Raw genomic sequence first — 27,675 nt, forward strand, 5'->3', positions numbered from 1 at the left:
ATCATTAAATGTGGCTCTTCTCGCTCCTGTTCCTCTTCACTGATGGTCACATGAGAAGCTGTACCTTCTTGATTCACCTTGCCCTGGCTTGTTGTTCTGTGCTATGAGCATCGCCCCTTTGCCCAGAAAGTATCAGTTTCATATACTTAGAAAAAAAGGGAAGTGTGGTGTAATGTTCTTAGTGCAGAGCAAGAATGGAAGTTTGAGATGAATGGGTGATTTGAGCTGACTTAATTTTGTCAGCAACGAATGGAAATTCTGCTTTAAAAGGCTAGTAATTTTGGTGTGAGGAAGTTATTTTTGGGTAATCAGTGTTTTCATTTTCAGTCTGGCTGAATCACAGCTCATGAAGTTGTTGCTTCCTTTTAAAATTTGCAAAATAGAGTTTCCAACAGAAAATCTCAGGGTGCCAACTCTACAAGCCTCCAAGGTCTGTACACTCCTTTAATTCTGCCCTTCCCTGTACCTCTGTTCTCTGCAGCATTAGTGCCTTTAGTCTTCATGTGCCTGGGCTTTGGATTTTCCTCCTCCTATCTTTTTACACGTCCTTCTTCTTAAGCCCGTCACCTTTACTCAAGCAAAGGCAGCTTGCCAGAGTGCTCTGTCCTGGGCCAGATATTCAAGTTGTCCCCAGGTGTCGCCCATCTTCGAAGAGCCCTCCTCTCCTGAGGGCCAGGTCTTTAGAGCTTCCGTTGGGGTTTCTGTAGCTCTGGGTCTTTACCAGATGGGATTCTTGGCCCCATGTCCAACCCCCCTCTTTTGCAGCCGGGCTTGGGACCGTCCATGGTGGAGTGTTTTATCTGTACTTCAGAAGCTCCTTAATTTGTTTTTTGACCAAGTATATTGCTGCTAAAATTTGCTTATGAGACAGTATCAATTTTTCTTTGATAATATTCAAGTGCCTGAGGAGTCTTACTATTTTCTGTGCTATATAAACCATAGATTTTTGTGTAATATTCATTACCATTGTCTTCACTATTTTCAGATTGGACGCTGAGGAGCCTGGAGTGATGGCCATGCACCCACGCAGGATTCGGTTAAAACCATGGCTCCTGGCACAGGTTGACAGCGGGCATTATCCTGGGCTCCAGTGGTTAGATGATCAACGGAAGCATTTTCAGATCCCATGGCGGCATGCCACCAGGCACGCCCCTTCCCAGGATGACGACAACACCATTTTCCGGGTGAAGTAGCAATTATGGTTTACTTTGTGCAAAGTGTTTCTGTTGTAATGGAGATGCTGAGGGAAGTTCATAGTCATAGTCATAGTTTTAGTCATAGTCATACTTTATTGATCCCGGGGGAAATTGGTTTTCGTTACAGTTGCACCATAAATAATTAAATAGTAATAAAACCATAAATAATTAAATAGTAATAAAACCATAAATAATTAAATAGTAATATATAAATTATGCCAGGAAATGTCCAGGACCAGCCTATTGGCTCAGGATGTCTGACCCTCCAAGGGAGGAGTTGTAAAGTTTGATGGCCACAGGCAGGAATGACTTCCTATGACGCTCTGTGCTGCATCTCTGTGGAATGAGTCTCTGGTTGAATGTACTCCTGTGCCCACCCAGTACATTATGTAGTGGATGGGAGACATTGACCAAGATGGCATGCAACTTGGACAGCATCCTCTTTTCAGACACCACCGTCAGAGAGTCCAGTTCCATCCCCACAACATCACTGGCCTTACGAATGAGTTTGTTGACTCTGTTGGTGTCTGCTACCCTCAGCCTGCTGCCCCAGCACACAACAGCAAACATGATCGCACTGGCCACCATAGACTCGTAGAACACCCTCAACATCATCCGGCAGATGTTAAAGGACCTCAGTCTCCTCAGGAAATAGAGACGGCTCTGACCCTTCTTGTAGACAGCCTCAGTGTTCTTTGACCAGTCCAGTTTATTGTCCGTTCGTATCGCCAGGTATTTGTAATCCTCCACCATGGCCACACTGACCATGGAGTTCATGGAGAGATTTAAGGCTGGAGTTATTTTAACCCAAGTCTGCTTTGAAAGGTCAAGAAACCTGTGCTGACTTTATACCCTGCTTGCTGAGGGTGCCACAATAGTATGGTAGCTAGCGCGATACCACCGTAGCTCAGTGCGTCAGGGTTTCAATTCCAGTTTCCTCTGGAAGCATGGTATGTTTCTTCCCACGTGCACATGAGTTTCTTCCAGGTGCTCCGGTTTCCTCCCACGGTCCAAAGACATCGCAGTTAGGAGGTTTATTGGTCGTTATAAGTGTCCTGTGATTAGGCTAGGGTTAAATCGTTGGGTTGCTGGGAGGTGAGACTCGAAAGGCCAGAAAGGCCTGTTCCACACTGTATCTCTAAATAAAATGAAAAAATGTTTCTTATCACTGATTTAAGGGTTGCTAACTCATCATGTCAACCAGACTCCATGATATTCTGACGGGTGGCTTTGGTTAAATATGTTTCCCTGGGAATTTGAACTGAAGTTAGTCAAGAAGCAGACTCTGAAAACTAGCTCCTTCTTTAATCTTTATCTATAGCTGTGAGAAATGCCATAAAAATGAGTCTATGAAAACAGTCCTGTTTTTGGTTCTCCCCCCCCCGCCACCCGCCCCACCAAAATGTTATCCTTTCCTTGAATTTCTGTCCCTAAATTGTAAGGTTAAAGGTAAAGACACAGAGAAAACATGGTGGCCAATCAGGTCAGCTCTGTAGCAAGGTGGCTAGTGTCATGCTATAGAACAGGCCGGAGACTCGGGTTTAATCCAGCTGCTGCCCGTGGGGGGCTTGTACGTTCTCCCTGTGGCCGTGTCGGTTCCTTCCAGGTGCTCTGGTTCTCTCCCACAGTCCTAAGGCCATCAGACATAAGAGCGGATTTAGACCTCTTATCCCTTTGCGACTCTTTGCCATTCCATCATGGCTGATTTATGATCATTCTCCCGCATCTGGGCTTTTAGATGAATTAGTCTCAGGGGTGCAATTGGGCAGTGCAGGCTCGCTGGGCCAGAAGGTCCTGTTAATGTGGGAAGGGGAACATCGACTCAGACCATGAGAGGCCTGCGTTGGGTATTTTCATGCCTTTAGAGGCTCAGATTGGAAGTCTGTGTGGGGCGCCACTCCTCGCACAGATACTAGAGCAATGTGTGGTTAAGTGCCTTGCTCAAGGACACAAACACGCTGCCACAGCTGAGGCTCGAACTAGCGACCTTCAGATCACTAGACGAACACCTTAACTACTTGGCCACGTGCCTAACACAGTGTTGTATCTCTAAATAAAAAATAAATGAGAAGACAGCCAGGGCACTAAAGCAAAATGTTTTGCCTCTTTGGAAAACTGTCATAAACTTTATTAAGAATGGGCATGTGTGGATCAGGGCCTAAGGAAGTATTTTAGGAGGATGTGTAACAGCTTGGTCAAAGATGGAGAGACTACTGAACTTAAACCACAGCTGATTAGACCATAAGACATAGAAGCAGAACAAGGCCATTCAGCCCATCACGTCTGCTCTGATCCCAGGTCCCACTTAACCCCATACACCTGCCTTCTCACCATATCCTTTGATGCCCTGACCGATCAGGAAGCTATCAACTTCCACCTTAAATATATCAGCAGACTTAGCAAAATCCACTGTGATGACAGAACATTCCATAGACTCACTACTAAAAAATTCCTCCTTACCTCTATTCTAAAAGGCCACCCCTCAATCTTGTGGCTGTGCCCTCTAGTTCTGGATAAGTTATATTTGTTTTATGTCTCCTGGGTGACCTTGTATTGTTGTTTCCATACCTAGGCTTGGGCAGTGGAGACAGGCAGATATCAGCAGGGGGTTGATGGCCCAGATCCTGCTAAATGGAAAGCAAATCTGCGCTGCGCACTCAACAAGAGCCGTGAGTTCAAGCTGCTTTATGACGGTACTAAGGAAACCCCAATGCAGCCATACAAGATCTACCAAGTGTGTGACCTTCAGCAGTCTAATGGAGGGAACAACAGTCCAGGTGGGGACTTCAGGAAAACAATAGACTACTTAACACCTCTGCTCCCCCCTCCCCCCAATTCCATTCTGTTTTATTCTTCTCTCAGATGTAAGCTGTGTAGAGCTGATTTTTTGCCTTGTAAATCTATTATTTCACTTTCTGGCATCAATCTGAAAGCAGTTTAGCTAAAGCTCATAGGTGTTTGAGCACTGCCCAAACCCCCTCTGGCAAGAGGAACTGGTGAATTCAATAAGCGTGGTTAGCTGTGGCGTGTAGCCAAAACGCCTGTGACTGCAGATATTGAAAAACATCAGGTCTTTGTAAAAAATGAAGCACAATTAGTTCCCTAATCTGTTATTAATATCGGATCTAACCTGCATGTCACACACATCCCACATTTTCAATTTGACTCCTAATAGTGCAGAATTCTACCTTTTCACTGTCTTCAACATTCCTGGGACAAAAAATGTTTGTGTGAGATAAACGTCAATTTTTATTGGCTGGGGGGGGGTGGGGGGGTTAAAATGGATAATTTACAAGGAGATGAGTTGTCTGGTTTTCATTACATTTGGGTCCACTGGGAAACAAAAATTAACATGTTCTACATTTCCTGGTTCAATCACAGTTTCAAGGAGAGAGATGTAAGTACAAACTAGGAAGTGGTAGTTTCCAGAAAGATGTCTATAAACACAACAATGTAAGTCCCTACCTGTGTTGCCCAGCACTTGCTCTCTTCTCGTTGACCACTGCACGTCTTTCCTCCCTTCCACTTCAGGGAGGAGTGCACAAGAACACTTGCTCTTCTGTTTGCAAGGTCTATTTGTCATTCTTGATCTTTTTTGTCTTTAAGTTCAAATGCAGATTAGGGATCATGCACTTGTGTTGATACAGGATCTTACATCAGACGTTATGAATCTATACACCATCTCTTCAACTTGACCTAGGAAATGTGTGAATACCAATTTCAGTTTTTGTGAGAAATATGGCTTGACTCCAATAGTATTTGTTGCATACAGTCACACAAAAATATTTCTCCTGTTGCATTATGACCTGGTCTTTAAAACAAACCTTACTTTTGAAAGTTTCATAAAATAATGATCTGACATGTACTGTCCACTGTTGAAAGTCTTTTGCAAAATGATTATATATTGCACTTAAAAGGTGGTCATATGGCACATCGTGCCAATGGTAGATCTTTGAAAGATTTGTTAAGAAGTTCTCTTTCCCCATGCTCTTGCAAGTGCTTCTTAATCTAGTATTTATCTAAGGCGATGTGCAGTCTTACAGCAAGTGATTGTCTTGGCCATTTTTCTTGTGATCGCAAACCACTGTCAGACACTGCTAATATAAAATGCTGCAAGTCTGCTCCACTGGTTTATTGGTGAGACTGACAGCAGGGGGGAAGCTGTGTGGCCTCGTGCCACAGACTCACCTGTTGTAGCCGTCCAGGAGTACAGATGTCAGAGGCAGTGTGGCACCGCATCCATGCTGGATTAGGGGCTGCACCTTCCGTTTGTGCTGCCCTCCAGCCGGATTGTGTGCTTGCATGTGTACATTCGACTGAGAACAGCTTGTTCTTGCCAACAACACCCATGCACCATCAATTTACAGGACATGTCACTTAGGAACTCGGGCTGTAGAAATATTTTTGTGTGACTGTATGTTCGCTGCTGCCTTATATGTGCCTTGTGCTATATATGACTGTTGACACTGTGTTTTGCACCTTGACGTAGAGGAATGCTGTTTTGTTTGGCTGTATTCATGCATGGTTGAATGACAATTAAACTTGAATTTGAACTTATTCAATTTCTTTCCCACAGAAAATAGTACCATTGAGTTTGTATCCGTTGCTCCCTGATCATCATTGCACTTCCTGTAGACCTAGATCGACTCATGCAATGACTTGCAAAGAGAGCGTCACTGTTTTGCCTGCTAATTATTGCATTTTCATTTCCACTGAACCTGCATCCAACTACCATATTCCTTATAGAAAGGAAATGTGAACTGAATTTGTTGGAACCACACAGCTAAACAGACGTCCACTAATAATTCTGGTTTCAGCCCTCTGGTTGAATTTGGATTGCTTCCAGGAGCCAGTATTGAATGTAACATTCTTTTAACCATGATCTTGTGTGTTTTCTCTTTCCTCTCAGAGGCCAACGACTATGAGTGGGACGATGAGGATGAGGTATGTACAACTGCTACGCTAAGAGTCAGTGTCATTTATACATGAGTGATAGCAATTGGCATTCAGCCAGATCCTGTCCCAACAAAAAGAGACCGTGGATGATAGAAATCTGAAATAAGAGCAGAATATGCTGTAAATACTCAAAAGGTTTATATCTGTTAGAGAAAAACAGACCTAATGTTTAAATTCAACCTAAAACCATTAGCTTTGTGTTTTCTATTTTGAATTGTCCTGTTGATTTTACAGGATTAAAATCTGTTTAATCCCACAGTTGACAATGAACTCTTTATGAATCAGACGTAAATTTTCAGTCCAAGAAATAATAGTTACCAAGTGCAGAAATAGCAGAAATATTTCCGCTATTGAGGAAGTCTAGGACAGCGGGATATAGTACAATTAACAATAGTGTTGAAGGAAATAATTTCTTCAGGTGAAGGGTAAAGGAAATCAGGAAATCTGTTTTCTAAATCCCATTGATTGCTGTACATGAACTGGAGCTTCCTGGATGAAGAATGATTGGTCGCCAGTATTTTCAGCAATACAGAGAAAAGGCAGATTAGAGATATTAAGGTGAGAACCACTGGTGATCTAGTAGACTTGAAGAGCTGACTGATATGCTGCTGTCCCTCGAGCAGGGACGTCAAAGCCATTTGCTAATGTGCTAGCAGCTCCACCCCTGAGATCAGCCACAACCTGAACAGAAACTGAGACTCCTGTGATAGAACGCAGAACAGAGGACTGCAGAAACAGAGCCTTTGACCCACAATATCTACTCCATGATGCCAAGCTAAACAAATGCCGTCAGGCTGTACATGGTGGTGAGGAAGGCAAAGGTTAACATTCATTTCAAGAGGTCTAGGATTCAAGAGCAGGGATGTGATGCTGAGGTTTTATAAGGCACTGGTGAGGCCTCACCTTGAGTGTTGTGAACAGTTCTCGGCTCCTCACCTCAGAAAGGATGTGCTGGCATTGGAGATAGTTCAGAGGAGGTCCACAAGGGTGATTCCAGGAATGACAGGGTTATCATTACGAGGAATGTTTGATGGCTCTGGGTCTGTACTCACTGGCATTCAGAAGGATGAGGGGTGATCCTATTGAAACCTTTTGAATGTTTGAAATGCTTGGACAGAGTAGATGTTGAAAGGAAGTTTCCCATGGGGGGGAGTCTAGGACAAGAGGACACAGCCTCAGGAGAGAGAGTTGTCCATTTAAAACAGAGTTGCTGAGAAATTTCCTTAGCCAGGGGATGGAGAATTTGAGGAATTTATTACCACAGGCAGCTGTGGAGGCCAGGTCATTGGGCATATTTAAGGCAGAGCTTGATAGGTTCTTGATTGGACATGGCATCAAAGCTTACAGGGAGAAGGCTGGGGAGTGGGTCTGTGGAGGGGAAAATAGGATCATCTATGATTGAATGGCAGAGCAGACTCGATGGGTCTAATAACCTAATTCTGCTCTTGGGTCATACGGTCTACCCTCTAGTCCAAATGTCTCCTTACGTATTGCAATCATACCATCTCTCTATTGCTTTAGTTAAGGTCCATTCTTGCCAACTCACGGTAAGCGATTATTACTGAGAGACATCACGATAGCATAGCTCTTTGCTCAATGCTATTAAGTGTGAGGTGGGTCATTTTGGTAGGTTAAATATGATGGCAGGATATAGTATTAATGGTAATGGACTCTTAGCAGTGTGGAGGATCAGAGGGATTTTGGGGTCCGAGACCATAGCACACTCAAAAATGCTGCGTGGGTTGACTCTGTGGTTAGGAAGGCATACGATGCATTGGCCTTCATCAATCGTGGAATTGAATTTAAGAGCTGAGAGGTAATGTTACAGCTATATAGGACCGTGTCAGACCCATCTTGGAGTACTGTGCTCATTTCTGGGCGCCTCACATCAAGGATGTGGAAACCATAGAAAGGGTGCAGAGGAGATTTACAAGGATGTTGCCTGGATTGGGGAGCATGCCTTACGAGAATAAGTTGAGTAAACACGGCCTTTTCTCCTTGGAGCGACGGAGGATGAGAGATGACCTGATAGAGGTGTATAAGATGATGAGAGGCATTGATTGTGTGGATAGTCAGAGGCTTTTTTCCAGGGCTGAAATGGCTAGCACGAGAGGACACAGTTTTAAGGCGCTTGGAAATAGGTACAGAGGAGATGTCAGGTGTAAGTTTTTTACGCGATGGTGGTGGAGGCGGATACGATAGGGTCTTTTAAGAGACTCTTGGAAAGGTACATGGAGCTTAGAAAAATAGAGGGCTATCTGTAACCCTAGGTAATTTCTAAAGTAAGTACATGTTCGGCACAGTATTGTGGGCCGAAGGGCCGGTATTGTGCTGTAGGTTTTCTATGTTTCTCTATCTTTTATTACAACTCAGGATGTTAGTGTTCGGTGTTTAATTCCAGCATCCTCTGTAAGCAAGTTTGTACGTTCTTCCCATGTGCGTATGGGTTTCCTCCGGGTGCTCTGGTTTCCTCACACGTTCCAAAGACATACTGGTTAGTAGGTTAATTGGTCATTGTAAATTGTCCGGTGGTTGGGCGAGGGTTAAATTGGTGGGTTACTGGGTGACGTGGCTCGAACCAACCCAGGGTCTATTACATACTGTATCTTTATAAATAAATTAATTAATCTCAGGTAACTTCTCGAACCACCTGGGGACCTACTCCATACTGTATCTTTATAAATTAATCTCAGGTAACTTCTCGAACCACCCAAGGGCCTATTCCATACTGTATCTTTATAAATAAATAGATAAATCTCAGGTATTTTCTGGCTTCATCTAACTAACAGATTTTGTTGTCTTTTTCCTTACAGCGTCAACTCCAAACTTTGTTCCCATCAATGACCTTGGAAGGTGAGAATGAGCGGCTTTTGTTGTTTTTTTCCCCTAGCTGTAGAGAGGGGGGAATGATTTGTCTTATTGAGATGGTGAGTAGTTAATGAGGAATTGACTTACTAACGTCTATGTGATTACTGTCATTATCAGATGTTCCCAAGTCTCACACACCGCACAGAGTAAAGCTCCATGAGATAGAGGAGCAAAATGAGGCCATTTGGCCCATCAGCTCTACTCTAGCATTCAATCACAGCTGATTTATTTATTCCCTCTCATCCCATCCACATTGTCCCACCAAATGCTTCTCTGTAGATGCAGCCTGAATTAGATTCTAAAGCTTCCTCCTGGTTGCCTCTTGGAACACTCAGGTCCAGTGTGATGTGGATTAAATATAGAAATTACAACATAAAATGAGGCAATTGTTCCCTATTTTCCTGCAGCCTTTACCTTCTCGTGCACCCATCCATTCCACTTTGATTCTTTTGCCATTTTGGGTCATTTGCAGTTACTGGTTACCTGCCAGCACAGTTCTCACAAATGGGGGGAAACCAGAGCCTTCGGCAGAAAAGCACGAGGTCACACGGATGTGCAAACCTGCCAAGATCAGGAGTGAACCCGGGTACCTGTAGCAGTAAGGCTGCAACATGCAGACTGCCACACTGCCGTCCTGTCCTGCCTCTCCACCAAATGCTCTGAGCCAGATGTAGCTTGAATTCGATATGGGAATAAAGCCCCCTCTTCAGTGTCCCATCTCCCAGGTCCACGGTGATGTAGGTTAGATAAGCAGCAAAGATCCATTCACGCTGTCACATGAAAATCTCCCCAGGCCACTCTCTGCTGCATCCTTGCCTGGCATGTCATATAAGATTATTAAGGGATTGGACACGCTGCAGGCAGGAAGCATGTTTCCGCTGATGGGCAAGTCCAGAACCAGAGGCCACAGTTTAAGAATTAGGGGTAGGCTATTTAGAACGGAGTTGAGGAAAAACTTTTTCACCCAGAGAGTGGTGGATATATGGAATGCTCTGCCCCAGAAGGCCGTGGAGGCCAAGTCTCTGGATGCTTTCAAGAAAGAGATAGATAGAGCTCTTAAAGATAGCAGAATCAAAGGTTATGGGGATAAGGCAGGAACTGGATACTGATAGTGGATGATCAGCCATGATCACAGTGAATGGCTGTGCTGGCTTGAAGGGCCGAATGGCCTACTCCTGCACCTATTGTCTGTTGTCTATTGTCATGAGTGATGAGGGTCCTTAATGATGGATGCCACCTTCTCGAGTCGTTGCCTTTTGAAGGTTTTCGGGATGCTGGGGAGACTCGTGCCCACGATGGAGCTGGCTGAGTTTACAGCTTTTCCTGATCCTGTGCAGTGACCCCTCCAAACCAGATGGCGATGCAACCAGTTAGATTGCTGTCCATGGTATGAAGAACTGTATTTTGAATTCTCTTTTTCTGTCTTTCTGAAACCAGACAATCCCAGCCTACCGCCGTATCCAACCCAGACCTGGCCGAAGCAGGAGGTTGCAGCGTCAGACTCCTGCATGAATGGACTTGCTCACCCAGCACTGCCACAGGGGGACCTCTCCCAGGCGAACCTCGATCAGAGTGAACTCACACAGCCGAACCTTGCTCATGGGCTTGTTCAGCCAAGTATCCCTGTCGCAGCTCAAGGACCACTTCATCCCCTGCCACTGCAGCAAGTGGATCAGTTCCCATCGCTGATCACTTCCGAGATGTTCATCAACTCTCTGCCACGTAAGTTACTGTTTCTCCTCATCGGGTTCCTCGCACAATAAAACGGTTTACAGAAATTTCCTGCTGTATGTCTCGAGGGTAGAAGAGACAACACTTCCAAAAGAATCCTATCCGCTCTGTCTTCGGGTATGGCTTCAAAAAACAAAAGAATAAGCTATAATTTCCTATATTTAAATGAAGATAAAACTAAAATACTTTTGGTTGGTCCCAAAGCCAAAAGAGATAAACTTCTTGATGACAAGCAACACACATCAAAGTTGCTGGTGAACGCAGCAGGCCAGGCAGCATCTCTAGGAAGAGGTACAGTCGACGTTTCAGGCCGAGACCCTTCGTCAGGACTAACTGAAGGAAGAGCTAGTAAGAGATTTGAAAGTGGGAGGGGGAGAGGGAGATCCAAAATGATAGGAGAAGACAGGAGGAGGAGGGATGGAGCCAAGAGCTGGACAGGTGATAGGTAAAAGGGATATGAGAGGATCATGGGACGGGAGGCCCAGGGAGAAAGACAAAGGGGCGGGGGAACCCAGAGGATGGGCAAGGGGTATAGTGAGAGGGACAGAGGGAGAAAAAGGAGAGTGAGAGAAAGAATGTGTGTATAAAAATAAATAACGGATGGGGTACGAGGGGGAGGTGGGGCATTAACAGAAGTTAGAGAAGTCAATGTTCATGCCATCAGGTTGGAGGCTACCCAGACGGAATATAAGGTGTTGTTCCTCCAACCTGAGTGTGGCTTCATCTTTACAGTAGAGGAGGCCGTGGATAGACATGTCAGAATGGGAATGGGATGTGGAATTAAAATGTGTTGCCACTGGGAGATCCTGCTTTCTCTGGCGGACAGAGCATAGGTGTTCAGCAAAGCGGTCTCCCAGTCTGCGTCGGGTCTCACCAATATATAGAAGGCCACATTGGGAGCACCGGACGCAGTATATCACCCCAGCCGACTCACAGGTGAAGTGTCGCCTCACCTGGAAGGACTGTCTGGGACCCTGATGAACTTGGGAACTTGGCCCCCCCCCCGTAAAATCGGTAACAAGCCTGGGTGTTATCCTAGATTCATATCTGAATTTTAAATCCCACATTAAGAAAGTGAACAGAGCAACATTTCTACACTAAAGAAATATTACAAAGGGACATCCGTTTCTGTCACGTAATGATGCTGTTAAACTTTATATCGATTAGACTAGATTACTGCAATGCACTCCTCACTGCCAATCTATTGATCAACTTCAGCTCATTCAGAACGCTGCTTTAACCAAAACCAGGATGAGTGAACATATCATTGGCTTCCTGTACCTTTTAGAATTGATTTTAAAGTTCTCTCACTTTTTTTAAAGCTCTTAATTGTCTAGGACCAGAGTACATCACAGAATTGCTTTCATATTACAATCCAGGTCTCCTTCCACAGGTCTCTTAAATTTAAACTACCTTCTTTGAAAGATTATTGGCAGATCAGCTTTTCTGAACTACTCTCCTGAGCTGTGGAATTCAATACCTGAAACAGTAAGGGATGCAGACTCAGATGACAAGTTTAAATGCCAGTCCAAAACCTATTTATTTAACGTTGCTTTTATTTTTATTTTTGTTTTATTTTCATGTTTGTACTTTTGTCCCTTTGTGAAGCACTTTGAACCACATCATCTGCACGAAAAGTGCTCGATAAATAAAATTACTACGATTATTAATTGATCCTCTCCTCTTTTAAACCATGCAAGGTTAGAACTTTGACCTGGATGCTAGCAATGTACAGGTGTTACATTGTCAACCTTACAGAGATAGTTCTACTGAAGAAAATGGAATTGATTAAGAGGAGAATATTAAATAGAGCATTTGAAGTATAAAGGTTCAAACAGGTTATTTGAATCACTTCTGTGCTTTAAACTTTGTGTAATTTTGTAATTAACATTATTACATTTTCAGAGCTTAACAGTTAACAAGTGTTGCTTGTTTGCATTGTAATTGAGCTTCATCCTGACTAAAGACTGGCACGTGGACGTTGCCAGTAGGCTGTAACCCCTTTTTCACAGCTCTCTCTTTACTTAGATACCTTCTATCATCTCATCATGAGCTAAAGGCTGAAGTAACTGCTCACATTCTGAAGTGTACTCCATGTTGTAGGACAGGAAATGTGTCATTGATCATAGGACATTGAACAGCACAGCACAGGCTCTTCGGCCCACAGTGTTGTTCCAGCCCTTTAACCTCCTCGAAATCAATCTAACCCTTTCCTCCCACATGATGTCTCTTAGATGTCCCTAATGAATCTCCTTCTACCACCACGCTGGCAGCACGTTCCACACACCTACCACTCTCTGTGAGGAAGATCCTACCTTTGATAATATCCCTTATAATTTCCTGTAAAGTTATGCCCCTGGTATTAACCATTGCTGCTCTGGAAAAAAAGTCTCTGGCTGACTCTTGTCTATGCTTCTAATCATCTTGTACACCTCTATCAAGTCACCTTGCATCCTCCTCCTCTGCAAAGAGAAAAAGGTCTAGTTCATACAACCTATCCATATAAGACCTGCTCTCTAATGCAGGCAGGATCCTGGTAAATCTGCTCTGCACAACCAGAACTAAGCACACTACTCCAGCTGTGCTTTACCTAGAGCTGCAACATTACTTCATGGCTCTTGAATTCAATCCCCTGACTAATGAAAGCTAACACCTTTTTAACCACCCTTTCAACTTGCGCTGCAACTTTGAGGGATCTGTGGATATGCTCCTCAAGATCCCTCTGCTCCTCTACGCTGTTCAGAATCCTGTGATTAAGCTTGAATTCTGCCTTCATGTTTGCCCTTCCAAATTGAACTCCATTTGACATTTCTCAGCCCAGTTCTGCATCCTATCAATGTGCCATTGTAACCTACAACAGCCTTCTACACTTTCCAGAACATCATCAACCTTTGCGTAATCTGCAAACTTACTAACCCACCCTTCCACCGCCTCATCCCAGTCATTTATAAAAGTTACAGAGTGCGGGAGTCCCATCCCAGATCAGATCCCTGCAGATCATCACTAGTTACTGACATCCAGGCAGAATACGCTCCATCTACTATCACTTTCTGCCTTCTGTGGGCAAGCCAGTTCTAAATCTGCACAGTCCCTGGATCCCACGCCTTCTGATTTTCTGAATGAGACTATCATGGGGAACTTTGTCCAGTATCTTACTAAAATCCACATACGTAGTGTCAGCCAACTGATGGCAGATGATGGCTAACTAATGCTTTATTGTAGCATTTATCAAAATAGAAAATGTTGGAAATATAAAACAGGTCAAGCAGCGTATGTGGAAAAAGGATCAGGGTGCACTCCCCAAGTTGAAGTCTCTGTCGTTACTTTAGTGATGTTGTTTAAGGGATAAATATTGGCTGGGACATTATAGAGCGCTCCCTTGCTCCTGTTTCAAATAAGTTTATGAAATCTGTTAGCCCACCCAGGAGAGGAATGTCTTAAATTAAAGTGGCTATGCTGGGATTATCAACCAGGATGTGCACTCAAGTTTCTTGGATATAACATGAATCTACCACTTTCCAACCCAGTGCTGAGACAAGGATTGTCACCCACTAGCCTTATTAAATCCTTGATGATGTTTCTTCTCACCTGAGCTCTAAAACACAGAAACAGGCCGTTCTGCCTTGCTGGGCCACATTGGCATTTATCCTTCATTCAAACCTCCTTCCACCCCTCCATTCAAACCTCCTTCCATTCCTCCATTCAAACCTCCTTCCATTCCTCCATTCAAACCTCCTTCCATCCCTTCATTCAAACCTCCATCCATTCCTCCATTCAAACTATCCATCCCTCCATTCAAACCTCCTTCCATCTCTTCATTCAAACCTCCTTCCATCCCTCCATTCAAACCTCCTTTCATCCCTTCATTCAAACCTCCTTCCATCCCTTCATTCAAACCTCCCTCCATTCAAACCTCCTTCCATCCATTCAAACCTCCTTCCATCCCTTCATTCAAACCTCCATCCATCCCTCCATTCAAACCTCTATCCATCCCTCCATTCAAACCTCCCTCCATTCAAACCTCCTTCCATCCCTTTATTCAAACCTCCATCCATCCCTCCATTCAAACCTCCATCCATCCCTCCATTCAAACCTCCTTCCAATCCTCCATTCAAACCTCCATCCATCCCTTCATTCAAACCTCCTTCCATCCCTTCATTCAAACCTCTATCCATCCCTTCATTCAAACCTCCTTCCATTCCTCCATTCAAACCTCCTTCCATTCCTCCATTCAAACCTCCTTCCATTCCTCCATTCAAACCTCCTTCCATCCCTTCATTCAAACCTCCATCCATCCCTCCATTCAAACCTCTATCCATCCCTCCATTCAAACCTCCCTCCATTCAAACCTCCTTCCATCCCTTTATTCAAACCTCCATCCATCCCTCCATTCAAACCTCCATCCATCCCTCCATTCAAACCTCCTTCCAATCCTCCATTTAAACCTCCATCCATCCCTTCATTCAAACCTCCTTCCATCCCTTCATTCAAACCTCTATCCATCCCTTCATTCAAACCTCCTTCCATTCCTCCATTCAAACCTCCTTCCATTCCTCCATTCAAACCTCCTTCCATTCCTCCATTCAAACCTCCTTCCATTCCTCCATTCAAACCTCCTTCCATCCCTTCATTCAAACCTCCATCCATTCCTCCATTCAAACTATCCATCCCTCCATTCAAACCTCCTTCCATCTCTTCATTCAAACCTCCTTCCATCCCTCCATTCAAACCTCCTTTCATCCCTTCATTCAAACCTCCTTCCATCCCTTCATTCAAACCTCCCTCCATTCAAACCTCTATCCATCCCTCCATTCAAACCTCCCTCCATTCAAACCTCCTTCCATCCCTTTATTCAAACCTCCATCCATCCCTCCATTCAAACCTCCATCCATCCCTCCATTCAAACCTCCTTCCAATCCTCCATTCAAACCTCCATCCATCCCTTCATTCAAACCTCCTTCCATCCCTTCATTCAAACCTCTATCCATCCCTTCATTCAAACCTCCTTCCATCCCTTCATTGAATTAGATCTGATTTGTCCTTAAAGCCTTTTCTCTCTCTTGTATATCAAGTTACCCCTTCGATTCAAACATACCACTTGTCTAAAGAGGTAATGTTTCTGTTGCATAGCTGTACTGATCCAAGTTCCACTCTGGTTTTGGGTGTGGACTGTGTGGAGTTTGCATGTCCTTCCCTCCCCTTGACCACATGAGTTTTCCTTGTGTGCTCCTATTTAATGGTACATTGGTAGGTTAATTGTCAACTCTAGTGTTGGTCAGAGGCGGAATAACTTCAAGATGAGCTTTGTTTGTCACAGTTACGTCAAAACCTGCAGTGGAATGTATCATTTTCACCAAATCACATCAGTAACGATTGTGCTGGCAGTCCGCTACTTGGGGCATGTGACGGAGAATAGATGTATATAGGATTGCACAGAGTACCTGCTCAGAATGGATGTCTGTATCAGTAGGAAATGAAACTGCAGAATAATTCATGTATATTCTAACCATTGATCATTTTGGTGCTGCTCTGCTTTGAATGAAAATCTCCACATTAACCCTATAAAACGTTCCCAATTCTAGGAGCTTCTTTCAAGTAATCTTTAGCCTTCAATGTCCTGACAGAATTGCCTCTTTGTTTTGATTTTTATTTACTTCTCTTTGCACTTTCTCTAATGCCTCTGGCATTATGGTATTGTGTGAAGACCTGGTCTGTTCATGGAAATCTCTCAGTGGTCTAACAACTTCTATCTTATCCTTTGACACAGTGACGGACCTGGATGTGAAATTCCACTACCGAGGGAAACAGATGGGATCATTGATCACGGTCAGCAATCCTCATGGCTGCCGCCTGTACTATGGTGACCTAGGCCCTATCCCAGACCAAGTGGAGCTCTTTGGACCCGTTACCCTGGAGCAGGTCCGTTTCCCCGGCACAGAGCAGCTATCTCATGAGAAGCAGCGATATTACACGAACCACCTGCTGGATGTCATGGACCGGGGCCTGATCCTGGAGATCCACGGGCAGGATATCTATGCTATCCGTCTGTGCCAGTGCAAAGTGTACTGGTCAGGACCGTGTGCTAATGGAGCTTCACGACCCAACCCCATTGAGAGAGAGAAGAAGATCAAGCTCTTCAGTTTGGAGAACTTTCTTAGTGGTGAGTTGACTACATTTAAATGTTAGTATTTAACGTGCAAGTTATTCTGTTGTTTGTGCTGCAAGTGTGGATGGAGTAATTTACATTCTACCTCTGTTATCTCAGATGGTTGTACTTCATCCTGCCAACAAACCTTGAACATTTGCAGACGCCACTCAGAGACTTGGGCTATATATTTTTCTTTGTGACTGTTTTTTTCTGAAATCATAACCAAACATGCTACTTGTGCTTTGTCATAGTCATACTTTATTGATCCCAGGGGAAATTGGTTTTTGTTACAGTTGCACCATAAATAATAAATAGTAATAAAACCATAAATAGTTAAATAGTAATATGTAAATTATGCCAGCAAATAAGTCCAGGACCAGCCTATTGGCTCAGGGTGTTTGACCCTCCAAGGGAGGAGTTGTAAAGTTTGATGGCCACAGGCAGGAATGACTTCCTATGACACTCTGTGTTGCATCTCGGTGGAATGAGTCTCTGGCTGAATGTACTCCTGTGCCCAACCAGTACATTATGTAGTGGATGGGAGACATTGTCCAAGATGGCATGCAACTTAGACAGCATCCTCTTTTCAGACACCACCGTGAGAGAGTCCAGTTCCATCCCCACAACATCACTGGCCTTACGAATGAGTTTGTTGATTCTGTTGGTGTCTGCTACCCTCAGCCTGCTGCCCCAGTACACAACAGCAAACATGGTAGCACTGGCCACCACAGACTCGTGTGTTGCACCTTGGCCCCAGATGAACCTTGTTTTGTTTGGTTATATTAATGTATGACTGAATGATAATCAAACTTGAACTTGAACCTGGATCAGTAAGTCCTGCATTCACACCAGGTGACACAGCGGCCCAGCACGCTGCAACGCACAAAATGCTGGAGGAACTCAGCAGGCCAGGCAGCGTCTACGGAAAAGAGTAAACAGTCAACACTTCAGGCCCGAGACTCAACTGGAAAGGAGGGGGAAGGATTCAGAGTAAGAAAGTGTAGTGGGGGGAGGAAGAAGGACAAAGCAGTAGGTGATCGGTGAAACTGAGAAAGGGGGAGGGAGGTGAAGTAAAGAGCTGGGAAGTTGATAGGTGAAAGAAATAAGGGATAGAGAAGGGGGAATCTGATAGGAGAGGAACGAAGACCATGGAGGAAAGGGTAGGGGGAGGAGCACCGGAGGGAGGTGATAGGTAGGTAACGAGAGAAGGTGTTAGAGGAAAACAAAAGTGGGGAATGGTGAGGGGGAGGGGGTGGAATCAATTACTGGAAGTTTGAGAAATTGATGTTCATGCCGTTAGGTTGGAGGCTGCCCAGACGGAATATGAGGTGTTTCTCCTCCAAACAGTGTCTGGTCTCATTGTGGGAGGCCGTGTCAGAATGGGAATGGGAACTAGAATTGAAATGGGTGGTCACCGGGAAATCCTACTTTTTTGTGCAGCATAGGTGCTCAGTGAAACGGTCTCCCAATCTACGCCGGGACTCGCCAATATACAGGGAGCACCGGACACACCCCAACAGACTCACAGGTGAAGTGTCGCCTCACCTGGAAGGACTGTTTGGGGCCCTGAATGGTAGTGAGGGAGGAGGTGTAGGGGCAGGTGTGGCACTTGTTCCACTTACAAGGGTAAGCACCAGGAGGGAGATCAGTGGGGAGGTGCGAATGGACAAGGGAGGCACATAGTCAGTGCTCCCTGTGGAAAGCCGTTGGAGATGGCAGAATTTGCAGAGAATTGTGCTTTGAACTCCTTCAGCTCTGAAGACTCTGGCTGAATTCAGTTGTCTGTATGGAGTTTGTATGTTCCCCCCTAGACTGCTTGGGCTTACATGGGACATGCCTATGACAAAAAAATGTACCAGTTAATCGGTTGTCTACTGCAAATTACACTTAATAAAGTGGCCACTGAGTGTGTGTTCATGATCTTCTGCTGCTGTAGCCCATCCACTTCACGGTTCAACGTGTTGTGCGTTCAGAGATGCTCTTCTGCTCACCACTGTTGTAACGAGCAGTTATTTGAGTACTGTCGTCTTCCTGTCAACTTGAACTAGTCTGGCCATTCCCCTATCATCTCTCCAATTAGCAAGGTGTTTTCAACCACAGAATTGCCACTCACTGCATATGTTTTGTTTCTCGCACCATTATTTGTAAACTTTAGAGACTGCTGTGCATGAAAATCCCAAAAGTACAGCAGTTTCTGAAATACTCAAATCACCCCATCTGGCATCAAAGTCACTTAGATCACATTTGCATAAGATCATGAGACATGGGAGCAGAATTAGGTCATTCGGCCCATCGTGTCTGCTTTGCCATTTGGTCATGGCTGATTTATTTTCCTTTTCAACCCCATTTTCTTGCCTTCTTCCCATAACCTTTGATGGCCTTACTAATCAAGAATCTATCAACTCCGCTTTAAATATACACAATGGTCTAGCCACCATAGCACTCTGTGACAATTAATTCCACAGATTTACCTCCTTCTTCCTCATTTCTGTTCTAAAGGAATGTTTTGGATCCTGAGACTGTGTCCTATGGTCCTAGATTCTCCCCGTATTGGAAACATCCTCTTCATGTCCCATCTACCTAGGCTTTTTAATATTCAGTATGTTTCCATGAGATGCCCCTCCCCTTTCTTCTAAACTTCAGTGTACCAGGATGCTGCCTGGATTACCTTACCTATTCTGATGTTTGGTCTAAGCAACAACCGAACCTCTTGACCATGGCTTTATAAGGCACTGGTGAGGCCTCACCTTGAGTATTGTGAACAGCTTTGAACTCTTCATCTAAGAAAAGATGTGCTGGCATCAGAGAGGGTTCAGAGGAGGTTCACAAGGATGATTCCAGGAATGAAAGGGTTATCATACAAGGAATGTTTGATGCCTCTGGGCCTGTAGTCGCTGGAATTTAGAAGGATGAGGGGGAATCTCATGAAACCTTTCGAATGTTGAAAGACCAAAGCAGAGTAGATATGGAAAGGATGTTTCCCATGGTGGGGGAGTCTAGGACAAGAGAGCACAGGTTTAGGATAGAGGTGTGTCCATTTAAAACAGAGATGTGGAAACATTTCTTTAGCCAGAGGGTGCTGAATTTGTGAAATTTATTACTGCAGACAACTGTAGAAACCAGGTCATTGGGTGTATTTAAGGCAGAGCCTGATAGATTCTTGATTGGACATAGCATCAAAGAGTATGGGGAGAAGGCCAGGGACTGGGGCTGAGGAGGGGAGAAAAGAATCAGCCATGATTAAATAGCAGAACAGACTCGATGGGCCAAATGGCCTAATTCTGCTCCTATGTCTTATGGTCTTATCATTGCTTCAAGTGTGGATCACTTTACCACACAGTTAGCCTCGATATCAGATTTGGATGTTGTGACCAACTGTAATCTAGGACAACTCTCTAGAACAAGAGCTATCTCAAAGTCCTCTTCTCAATCATCAGCAATCCCACAATCATGTGGATGCTCTTGAATTCTTTCTCTCTGGTGCAAAATGCAAAGACTTCTGAACTTCTGTATCTGAAAGACTGAGTCTGCCTTTGTCTTGTATCTTTCCCAAGGAAGAGGATAAGGAAAAAAAAGAACAAAAGACAACAATAGCCAGCCTCTATTAACCAAAAGAAATGGGAGCTGACTGTTAAATTCAGGATTTTGAGAGATAACTGTTGATCTGATTGCTGAAGTATGTAATTGGTCCATGGCCCCGGCTGCTTTTGATAGGGACCATATCCCTATCTTGCAAACAGGTTGTTTAAGATGACGGTGAATCCGTGAGTTTGAGTGGTATTATAAAACGTGGAGGAGCAGGGTGTCAATAACTTCTGCTGGAAGAATGGTACATGACACAAGCTTTCTCATGACCAATATATTGCTTTAATTTTGAATTTTTTTTTGTATTTTACAGAATTGATAATGTACCAGAAGGGCCAGGTGAGTGTTGCCCCGCTGTACGAGATCCAACTCTGCTTTGGTGAGGAGTGGCCCGATGGGAAACCCAAGGAAAAGAAGCTGATTATGGTGCAGGTAAAGGGTTAATTTGCAGTTGGAGAAATGTTCAGCCTCTCCTGATGGGAATCTTGTAAATGCTGAATGTTTATTATTAAAATAATAAAAGGGAAGACGGGTTTGGTTAGATCTTGTTGATTCTCTTTAGGTTGTACACAAAAACCCACTAATGAAATTGCCAGAGGTTGTCATGCCCAGATGTAGTCCCCTGCAGCAAACCTATTGTCTGGATGCTCTCAATAGGGCAAATTGCAATAACTATTTACACTTCCCGATTTACCTGTGGCAGCTTTCACTGTCTGGATCCCTCACCTGCGAGGACCTTGAAGCATGTATAAATGCCTTAGGAGGGTCCAAATATCTCGAAACTTTCCCTAGAAAGCATCCTTGTATCTAAACTTGTCCCATGAAATATCACAGCCTATGTGCTTCCCCCAACTCATTATGAGAATTGTAGAAATGTGAGTCATGGGATTCCTTCTGTACAGATGTTTCATTGTATGTTTGTCTTGTGACATAATTAATCTTTTCCTTTCCTTTCTTTCCTCGGGACTGACACCAGGTGATTCCAGTTGTGGCACGGATGATGTTTGAGATGTTTTCTGGAGAGCTCTCATTTGATAGCGGGAGCATCCGTCTCCAGATTTCCAACCCAGACCTTAAGGACAATGTGGTATTTCAGTTTAAGGAACTCCACCGGTTGCTGCAGTCCCAGCAGGGGCAGTGGCTAATGCAACCTGCTAACCCACAGTGAATTGAAACGCCCACAAGAAGAGGAAACAAGCCCTCCAGAATACTGCCAAGCTTGTTGGATCATGGATTTAAACCTGCTGCTAACATCTTTTAAGAGGAAAGTTTCAAGAGTTTAAATGCAGACAGACTAAGGCAACCACCAGAGCGTTCCACACCTAGTGTTGGAACTGGCTGAACACGCAGTTTGAAAGAGAACTCATTCCTTGTCATTTGCCTTTCCATTATCACCTTCCCTGAAAGACAAAGGGCTGTTTCAGTCCACTTCTGTCAGACTGCAACACCAGGGAGGGGACAACAAATGCTCAGAGAAAAACGGCAACATTTTCTTTATTAAGAGAAAAGTGTCTGTGTCTAGTTTCAAAGCCCAAAATTGTGTTGCAGTGTGAGACCTCATGTTGTACAAATAGCTTTGTGTGATGAGTGTGTTTCATATCACAGAACACAAAGCGGACACACTGTGACACTCCTTTTGTAACTAGTCTTCTTGCTGATTGCTACCATTATGTTTGAAAGCAACCAGAGCTACTAACAACAGCATACCTACTCCATGCACTTTTGATTGGAATGCTTCTGCAATACAAGTCTTTTGTTTAATTTTTCTATGTATTTCTTTCTGAAATTGTCAGTTAGATAATCGTGAAGCCCTAGATATACTATCTCTTCAAGTTAATTTTCTGTCAGTTGGATCTGTGCAGATTGTATGTGCGTATATTAATGGCTGACTGGCTATCAGCGGAGTGAGAAATGAGGAAAAGAGGTCGAACTCTCACACTGAAGTTAGTGATTTAGACTTTCTGAACATGGCATTTGTCTGGTGAGAGTTCAATTTCATGTTTATTGTCTTCACCCCTACACGTGTATGCTGCCAAGGTTCCTCCACACTAAGGTGCACACTACATAAAACCACACATGTAACACAAAGTAATATTACCACAAATAAATTAACAAATAACGTGTATATATGATACAAGTTAAAAAGTAAACAGTATAACACTACCAGTGCTTCATACGTGATGGGACCTGGGTCGTGGCAGTGAGTTCCGTAGTCTCACGGCCTGGGAAAAGAAGCTTTTTCCCATCCTAACAGTTCTTGTCCTAATGCTACAGTACTTCCTGCCATAGTGGGTCTGTTATTGTACAGCAATTGAGAGGCACAGGATGCCACTGCGTAACAGTGGGATGGGGTACTTCTGGGTAGAATATTGTCAGTTTTCAATACTGAGATATGATTCTCGTGGGAGCAAATCTATCATCCCTTTAGCATTTTTTGCAGGGTCTGCCCTGTAAAACACGGGGGCACGGTACAGATAGACCAGGGTTGGCCCTCCCCCATATCACAGTGATGCGGTAGGGTTAGTTACAGTGTTATTTGAGTGTATCATCAGGTTACAGATACTGGTCACAAGCCCATTCCTAGATTAACACTGGGACAAAGATTACAGGGTATAGGTCAGTCTGCCTCTGCGTCAGATTGAATAAACAGGAATATGCCTACTCTGATATTCATTAGAATCAGATTTAATATCACTGGCATATATCATGAAATTTGTAAGATACAAGTTCCTATCTAATAGTCAGAGTTGCCCAATATGGAAATTGGCCTTTCAGCCAACTCATCCATACTGACCCCTTCATTTGCCAGTGTCTGGCCCACACCCTTCCGAAACTTTCCTATCCCTGTACCTGTTCAGCTGTCTTTGAAAGTTGTTATTGTATCTTCTGGCAGCTGGTTGCAGGTGGATAACACCCTTCGTGCTTTCAAATAAAAATGACCCTCAAGCTTCTCTTAAATCTTTCCCTTCTCACCTTCAACTAGTTCTTAATTCCCCAACTCTGCAGGGGCTGGGGGGGGGGGGATAAACTGAGTGCTTTCACCTTATTTATGCCCCTTATGATTTTATACACTTCTGTTTCTTCACCTCTCAATCTATACACTGGCACTGAGGAATAAAATCCAACTGCTCCCTATAACTCAGTCCCTCATGTCCTGGCGCACTCTTGTAAATCTTTTCTGCACGTTTTCCAGTTTAATATCGTCTTTCGTATAAAACTGATAATACTCGGAGTGCAGCCTCGCCAGCTTCCTGTACAAATGCACTATGAACTCTCAACTTTGACATGCAATCGCTAACCCATCCTTCTGACTGAGACTTGGTGATGGGCAGGTTGTTCTGCAATAGAATTCTATGGGTCCATTTTTTCTTCTGGTGTATGTCAATAATGTGAATTTATACCTCACAGTGATGGTACATGGGATATTATAATGGACAAGCAGTGAACATAAAGGCAGTGGATAAATACAGGTTAGTCCACAGCTTGAGTTATATTGAGTGCATACGGTTCTATCTGCATGTTTCAGAAAGGATTTCAAAGCACGAGGGAAGATTCAAAGGAGATTTCCAGGAATGTTGCCATGGCTCTTTAGAACAAAGTTCACATTCTTTAAAACAAAGGAAGTGGAAATGAGATTTAATTGTAGTTATAAAGTTCAGGGATGCTTAGATAGGGTGAATAAAGCAAACCTTTTCCCTTCAGGGGAGAGAACGTTAACCTGGGACATAAATTGGATAATTAGAATTAGAATTTTATTTCTTACATCCATCTCACAACATGAGGGAGTAAAAATCTTTATGTTGCATCTCTGTTGCTGTGTACAAGCAATAAGGGAGGGAACTGAGAGGATATTGCCCAAACACTAAGATCATATACATAATTGTTTTGTATGCTTGTATGTACAGTCAGATACAATGTGCAGTCAGATTTGCAGGCAGATCAATGTGTATTGATAAATCTGATGGCCAGGTGAAAGAAGCTGTCCGGGAACCTGCTGGTCCTGGCCTTGAAGCTGCGGTATCGTTTGCCAGACAGAACAGCTGAACCAGTTTGTGGTTGGGGTGGCTGGAGTCCCAGATGATTCTCTGGGTCCTTTTCACACACCTGCTGCTGTAGCTGACATGAACAGAGGAAAGTTCACATCGGCAGATGTGCTGGGCTGTCTGCACCACTCACTGCAGTGCCCTGTGATAGAAGGTTGTACAGTTCCCACACCAGCCAGTCAGGATGCTCTCGATGGTGCCCCTGTACTACCATCCCATTGACAGCTGTCCTGAGCATTTGGGGACTCATGCCAAACTTCTTCAGCCATCTGAGGTGAAAGAGACGCTGTTGTTGATTTTTTTCACCACACATCTGGTACGTACAGTCCAGGAAGAACTTGAAACTACTTAACCCTCTCAACTACTGTCCCATTGATGTCAATAGGGGCTAGCCTGTCTCCTGTAGGCCACAATCAACTCCTTTGTTTTTTCAACATTGTGGGGGAGGTTGTTTTCTTGGCACCACTCTGCCATTGTGTAGGTAATTCAGCGTAATAGGGATGTGAAAGGAGTTGAATATTTGTTTCGGCTGAATTGTAGTAGGTGGTTAAAGTTCACTGCCTGGAAGTCTGGTTGAGGGAAATACCCTCTCTGCATTTTAACAGGCACTGAGATGAGTACCTTTAACAATGGACTCAAGAGATTTTGCAGATGCTAGAAATCTAGAGCATCACAAACTGCTGGAGAAACTCAGCAAGTCAGGCAGCATCGATGGAGAGGAATAAGCAGTCAACGTTTTGGGCCAAGATCCTTCATCGGGACTGGCAAGGAAGAGTGAAGATGCCAGAATAAGAAATTGGGGGAAGGGGAAGTACAAGCTAGAAGGTGAAAGGTGAAGCTAGATGGGTGGGGGAGGTGGTAATGTAGTAAGAAGCTGGGAGGTGATAGGTGGAAATAGTGAAGGGCTGGACAAGGAGGAATCTGATAGGCGAGGAAAGTGGACTATTGGGGAAAGGAAAAGAGGTGCACTGGGGAGGTGATAAGCAGATGAGGAGAAGAGGTAAGAGGCTAGAATGGAGAATTGAAGAAGGAGCAGGGGGAAAATTACTGGAAGTTGGAGAAATCAATGTTAATGCCAGCAGGTTGGAAGCTACCTAGGCAGATGCTGTCTGACCTGCTGAGTTTCTCCAGCATTGTGTGTGTGTGTGTGTGTGTGTGTGTGTGTGTGTGTGTGTGTGTGTGTGTGTGTGTTGACCTGGTACCATGGATCAAAAATGGGTAAGTGGATTATGACATTTTGGTTTTCCCTAGCATGGGCTGAATAGCCTTATATGCCAAAAGTGTTAATGGTTCTGTAAATCCCAGTTGTTGAATTAACCTGTCTCAACCACCAATCCTCTTGAAGTTTGCCTTTCCATGATTTATTTTTCATTCTCTCAGTAGAAATATAAATTATGTTGAGTTTAACCATACAGACTCTGCCAGCAGCTTGCATGACTACCCGTTCTTTCCATGCAGTTTTACACGGGTGGGCAGGAATCATTATTGTCCACCTAACCTCTCCCATAGGATGTGCTTGTACTATTTTGTGCAGCAATGCCTGGTATATTCCCCACAACCACCCTCTGTCCCACTCATTCAGATTTTGACTAAGCTTACCATCTGCCCTCAAACTTAATTCAAAATTTAAAGTCAATTTATCATCAAAGTACATACATGTCACCATGTACAACGGAGCTTCATTTCCAGTGGGAATTTACAGTAAATACAAGAAACACAATAAAATCCATGAAATACCACACCCAACAGGACAAACAATGTGCAAAAGAACGAACCGTGCAAATACAAAAAGAAAGGGAAAAATAATAATAAATAAACAAACAATAGAGAATATGAGATGAAGAGTCCTTGAAAGTGAGTCCATATGTTGTGGGAACAGTTCAGTGATGGGGTGAGTGAAATTATCCCCACTAGTTCAAGACCAGCTGAGATATCTTCTTTCAAAGAGTGGCAATTCCCTTCCCCTCCTATCGAAGCCGCGCTCACCCACATCTCTTCCATTTCCCACACGTCTGCTCCCATCCCAACTTCCCACTGCCATAACAGGAATAGAGTCCTTACCTACCACCCCATATCCAGTACGTCATTCACCTTCATTCTGTCCACCACAAACGCTGGGATTTCCTGGTGGTCACTTATTTCAATTCGACTTCCCATTCCCATGTGTCAGTCCACGGCCTTCTCAGTAGTCATGCTGAGGCCTCTCTCAGGTTGGAGGAGTAACTCTTCATATTCTTTCTGGGTAACTTCCAATCTGATGGCATAAACATCAATTTCTCTAACTCGTGTAATTTCTCCACCCCTCTTTTTCCATTCCGGCTCTCTCCCCTTTTACCCCTGCATTTCTCTTCATCTGGGCATCACCTCCCTTGAGTGCCCCTCCTCCTGCCCCTCTCCCATTGTCCACTGCCCTCTCCTATCAGATTCCACTTTTTTCAGTCCTTTACCTCTTCCACCTATGACTTCCCAGCTTCTTTCTTAATCCCTCCTCCCCACCTACCAATCCCTTTCTCCTCACCTCACTTCAAGTATCACCTGCCATCCTAGTAGTAGTCATAGTCATACTTTATTGATCCCGGGGGAAATTGGTTTTCGTTACAATTGCACCATAAATAATTAAATAGTAATAAAACCATAAATAGTAATATTAAATTATGCCAGGAAATAAGTCCAGGACCAGCCTATTGGCTCAGGGTGTCTGACCCTCCAAAGGAGGAGTTGTAAAGTTTGATAGCCACAGGCAGGAATGACTTCCTATGACGCTCTGTGTTGCATCTCGGTGGAATGAGTCTCTGGCTGAATGTACTCCTGTGCCCAACCAGTACATTATGTAGTGGATGGGAGACATTGTCCAAGATGGCATGCAACTTGGACAGCATCCTCTTTTCAGACACCACCATCAGAGAGTCCAGTTCCATCCCCACAACATCACTGGCCTTACGAATGAGTTTCTTGATTCTGTTGGTGTCTGCTACCCTCAGCCTGCTGCCCCAGCACACAACAGCAAACATGATCGCACTGGCCACCACATCCTCAGCATCGTCCGGCAGATGTTAAAGGACCTCAGTCTCCTCAGGAAATAGATATGGCTCTGACCCTTCTTGTAGACAGCCTCAGTGTTCTTTGACCAGTCCAGTTTATTGTCAAT

The 27,675-nt window shown here is 44.1% G+C and overlaps 1 protein-coding gene across 3 annotated transcripts in view; it reads left to right on the forward strand.

Moving 5' to 3' along the window:
- Positions 1-23,017, forward strand: part of LOC134359542 (interferon regulatory factor 6-like) — a 98,483-nt gene extending 75,466 nt beyond the window's left edge. For 2 of the 3 annotated variants that reach the window (XM_063072960.1, XM_063072959.1), the window contains exons 2-9: positions 986-1,184; positions 3,769-3,973; positions 6,106-6,140; positions 8,966-9,005; positions 10,458-10,742; positions 16,519-16,911; positions 20,798-20,916; positions 21,461-23,017. In XM_063072960.1, the coding sequence (XP_062929030.1) occupies positions 1,011-1,184; positions 3,769-3,973; positions 6,106-6,140; positions 8,966-9,005; positions 10,458-10,742; positions 16,519-16,911; positions 20,798-20,916; positions 21,461-21,652 (1,443 nt within the window). In that variant the 5' untranslated portion in view covers positions 986-1,010 and the 3' untranslated portion in view covers positions 21,653-23,017. The remainder of the gene's footprint in view (positions 1-985; positions 1,185-3,768; positions 3,974-6,105; positions 6,141-8,965; positions 9,006-10,457; positions 10,743-16,518; positions 16,912-20,797; positions 20,917-21,460) is intronic. The other variant, XM_063072957.1, reaches the window with a different exon arrangement.
- Positions 23,018-27,675: the final 4,658 nt, after the last annotated feature.

Source organism: Mobula hypostoma, chromosome 20 (genome assembly GCF_963921235.1).
Source record: "Mobula hypostoma chromosome 20, sMobHyp1.1, whole genome shotgun sequence".
Taxonomy (NCBI): Eukaryota; Metazoa; Chordata; class Chondrichthyes; order Myliobatiformes; family Myliobatidae; genus Mobula; species Mobula hypostoma.